At 39.0% G+C, this 3,254-nt stretch overlaps 1 protein-coding gene across 1 annotated transcript; it reads left to right on the forward strand.

Moving 5' to 3' along the window:
- Positions 1–13: 13 nt before the first annotated feature.
- Positions 14–2,962, forward strand: LOC123176881 (putative DUF21 domain-containing protein At1g03270). Its single transcript, XM_044590908.1, has 6 exons — positions 14–166; positions 255–870; positions 944–1,155; positions 1,229–1,295; positions 2,468–2,551; positions 2,635–2,962. The coding sequence occupies exons 3-6, from the start codon at positions 959–961 to the stop codon at positions 2,776–2,778; spliced, it is 492 nt and encodes a 163-aa protein (XP_044446843.1). The 5' UTR covers positions 14–166; positions 255–870; positions 944–958; the 3' UTR covers positions 2,779–2,962.
- Positions 2,963–3,254: the final 292 nt, after the last annotated feature.

Raw genomic sequence — 3,254 nt, forward strand, 5'->3', positions numbered from 1 at the left:
CGCTATTGGCTGACGGCAACACATACACTCTGACCAGATTCATGGTGTCGCTTGCCACACTATTGTGGAAGCAGTGGCTGACATCCAAGATGGCTTTCTGGAGTTCGTGTACGACCCTATTCCGTTTCTGGACCTCGCAGCCTATGTGGGAGAGAACAAGCGCTTTGTGGGTGATCATTTCTTCCAGTTTAGGCCATCCTTTGTCATCTAACTTTTAGTGTTTGGAACTCATTCACTTTTGTTTCTTTATGTAGATATTGTTGGGTCATAGTGAGTGTCTCTGCTGCTGCATTTCTCTGCATTGCGCGCCAGCCAACTCTGACCACCAAACGCACTATAGTCCTGGAAGACCACTTTTATTTCATTTTCTCTGTTCTTGAGGTTTATATATGGTTCAAACTTCAAACATATTAATTAATCAACTCCATTGAGGTGGCACTGAGAAAATGATTTAAATGCTGGCCTCATGCAAACAGAAGCTGGCTTGCTTCTGGAAAACTTGCTAGTTTCTTGGGGGGAACCTGACCTGTCTGTGGGTTTGTCCGTGTTTATTTCAGATGGTCCTCTCTGTAGTGCCCCTGTTTTCTACTATGTATGGGGCATTTAACTCTGGGCCGGAATCATTGTTGACTAGTAACAGTAAAACTTTGGAACTGTAATTCTACTTGTGTGCTAGTTGTCGTAACAAACAAGCACATTCGTTTAGTTACCGGTACTATATTTGGTTGAATGAGCTCTTCTTTCCCCCTAAATCTAGTTCTTCATTTATAGCCCTCAGCATCATGAATCTGAATTGTTTAATTGCATTGTTTCCAGGTGCATCAGTTACTAAAGTTCATTGCAAAATTTTCAGAACATCCAAATGGCAAGGTGAGAGGTTCTTTATTATTCATGACCTGTGTATATTGTTTCTCTATTCCTCTCTCATTTTCTCTTTATTCAGGTATTGCTATGGAAAATGGGAATTGCACGGGTTCTTAATAAGTTGCTAAAGAACTGCAGCAACGCATCTTACTTGGAAGATAAAGCGATCTCTGAAAGAGGAGCCTACAGAAGTGACCAACTTATGCTCAAATGGAGGATTCCCTTATTCAGATGTCTCGCATCTATCTTCAGTGCCCAGCCATCTGGCAAAGAGCAGACTGCTATTGAAGAGTAAGCTCAACTATCTACTTCAGAACTACTTCATCATTTACATTTGAAAACTAATTATATTAACTCAAAGTAGGTCCTCAGATAATGCTAGCGTTGAGGAGTGCTCTTCTATCATGCATCACCTCTTGGTCTTATGCCAGGTAAAATAACTTTCGTGTTATCTATGATAAGATGGTTGTCGGATCGGCAGCGTTTACTTCTCTATTTGATTCTCAAGCTTAGCTCACTACTTCTGTAGTGAAGCCAGGATGTGGTCTGTGTTTTGTTGTGGTTTCTTTAGTTTTACTACTCTGAAAGATTGATATCAAGCTTTTGTAATGAAATACTATCAAGTGTTCCCTACTCTAGAAGCCATTTATGAGTTGAAACTGCCCTGTGTAGTTAGTTCCTTTTTTTGGTTTCAACAGTAGTCCTAGTTAAAAGGGTCAACAACATGTTGGTGTCATGTGTCAAGTGTCTGAGATCATACATTGGAAGTTCATACTGTCGGAGGTGGAAAACCTAAAGGAGTAGCTGAAGTTTGAAAATGGTTTATTAAATACATGAGAAGGCTATGCTGAGAATGAGGACACGGAATGATAATAATGTTTCTTCAGCTGTTACTTTCTTTTTCTTCTTCCTTTGACAGGGTTGTGTTGCTAATTAGATTTAAGAAACTGAATTCCAAAATTTTGTGTGCAACCATTTTAAAATACCCCAGATCCCCAAGTACACATGAATTATGTCATAGTTAAATTAATTAACATATTACCGAGCCCCTCATTCTAGTTTTTGAAGCAAGAGGATTTTCTTGTAGAGTTCTATTAGGATTGTTATGCTATAAAATTTACTCATTGAGTTAACAGAGCATATGTTCTGTTTGTTACTTGTGATTAAGTTGCTAATATGACACTTGTCTGAATTTCTTAATCATGTCAAGCTGGACAACATGCAATGCCAATATTTTGCATGAGAGAGGACTGATATTGTAAACTGGATAGTATGAGGCTATGAGCTGACAATTAAACTCCTAGAATTCAATAATCACAGTGCTAACTGCTAAGTTATTTCATAACATTCATGTCAGTATCTTCGCTTGTCCTGTGGGTATATTTGGTCAGCTATGCACTAAGGATCTTCAACATCAATATTTGCTAACTTTTCCCCACCTCATGCGTGGTACTTTCTCCTAGTTTAGTTGGCACATGTCCATTTTTTCCCCGTACTTCATTTCTGAATTGTTGAGCTGTTTGTAGACAGAGAATCCATTCTTCTCTCGTGTTTTTTGTTTTAATCAGTGGCTCTTCTGCTTACTTCTTTGCGGCCTTTTCAGGCTCTCCCTATATTCCTTGACAGGATTTTCAATCCTGTTCTTGCAATTATATTGTCAGTGACATTTGTTCTTGCCTTTGGGGAGGTAATGCATCTTATGTCCAAGCATTTATATTTCTGTTACCGGCCCACAGATTATCTGATTGATCATCACATTTCGACAATCAGGTTGTACCTCAAGCAATATGTACCAGGTATGGGCTGGCAGTGGGTGCTAGCTTTGTTTGGCTCGTACGCATCGTCATGTTCATTGCCTATCCTATTGCTTACCCTATTGGGAAGGTAAATCAGCAAAGTCACATTACTCAATAGAAAAGTGTTAATTTGTACTGTATCATAATCGTTTGAAGCTTATCCAGTGGCCTAGATTTTGAATTCCAATGAATTAGACTATTATTATGAGGCCTGGGCTCACTGCTCTTTGGTGCCATTGTTGATGGACAAGGTCATGAAGTGATATTTTGGTTACACTTCTCTAATTAGGAGATTTTGGTAACATGCGTGCAAGTGCTTTCTTGTTTCTATTCTTATTTAGCCCTGCCCATCATAGCTGGTATTTGGGTTATCATAGATATCCATTACTGCTTTGCTTTCCATTTCAGCGACCTTGTTGGTTTGTATATGCTGAGCTAACACAAATTTTAGATCTCTTCCGAACGAACATGTAGTTCTATTTATTTATTCGCTGTTGTATGTTGGGACTTGAACTACTGCTGCCGGATGTCTCGAGAAAGAAAAAATAATTACTGGAAATTGTAGGTATGGCTCATGTCTAGTAAAGCTAGCCT

Source organism: Triticum aestivum, unplaced genomic scaffold (genome assembly GCF_018294505.1).
Source record: "Triticum aestivum cultivar Chinese Spring unplaced genomic scaffold, IWGSC CS RefSeq v2.1 scaffold93299, whole genome shotgun sequence".
NCBI classification, from domain to species: domain Eukaryota; kingdom Viridiplantae; phylum Streptophyta; class Magnoliopsida; order Poales; family Poaceae; genus Triticum; species Triticum aestivum.

Excerpts from the sequence above, each read along its gene's own strand:
- LOC123176881 (XM_044590908.1), top strand. The coding sequence starts at position 959 with ATGGGAATTGCACGGGTTCTTAATAAGTTGCTAAAGAACTGCAGCAAC. Across the intron at positions 1,296-2,467 it reads ACCTCTTGGTCTTATGCCAG|GCTCTCCCTATATTCCTTGA; the intron begins GTAAAATAACTT and ends CGGCCTTTTCAG. Across the intron at positions 2,552-2,634 it reads TTGTTCTTGCCTTTGGGGAG|GTTGTACCTCAAGCAATATG; the intron begins GTAATGCATCTT and ends TTCGACAATCAG.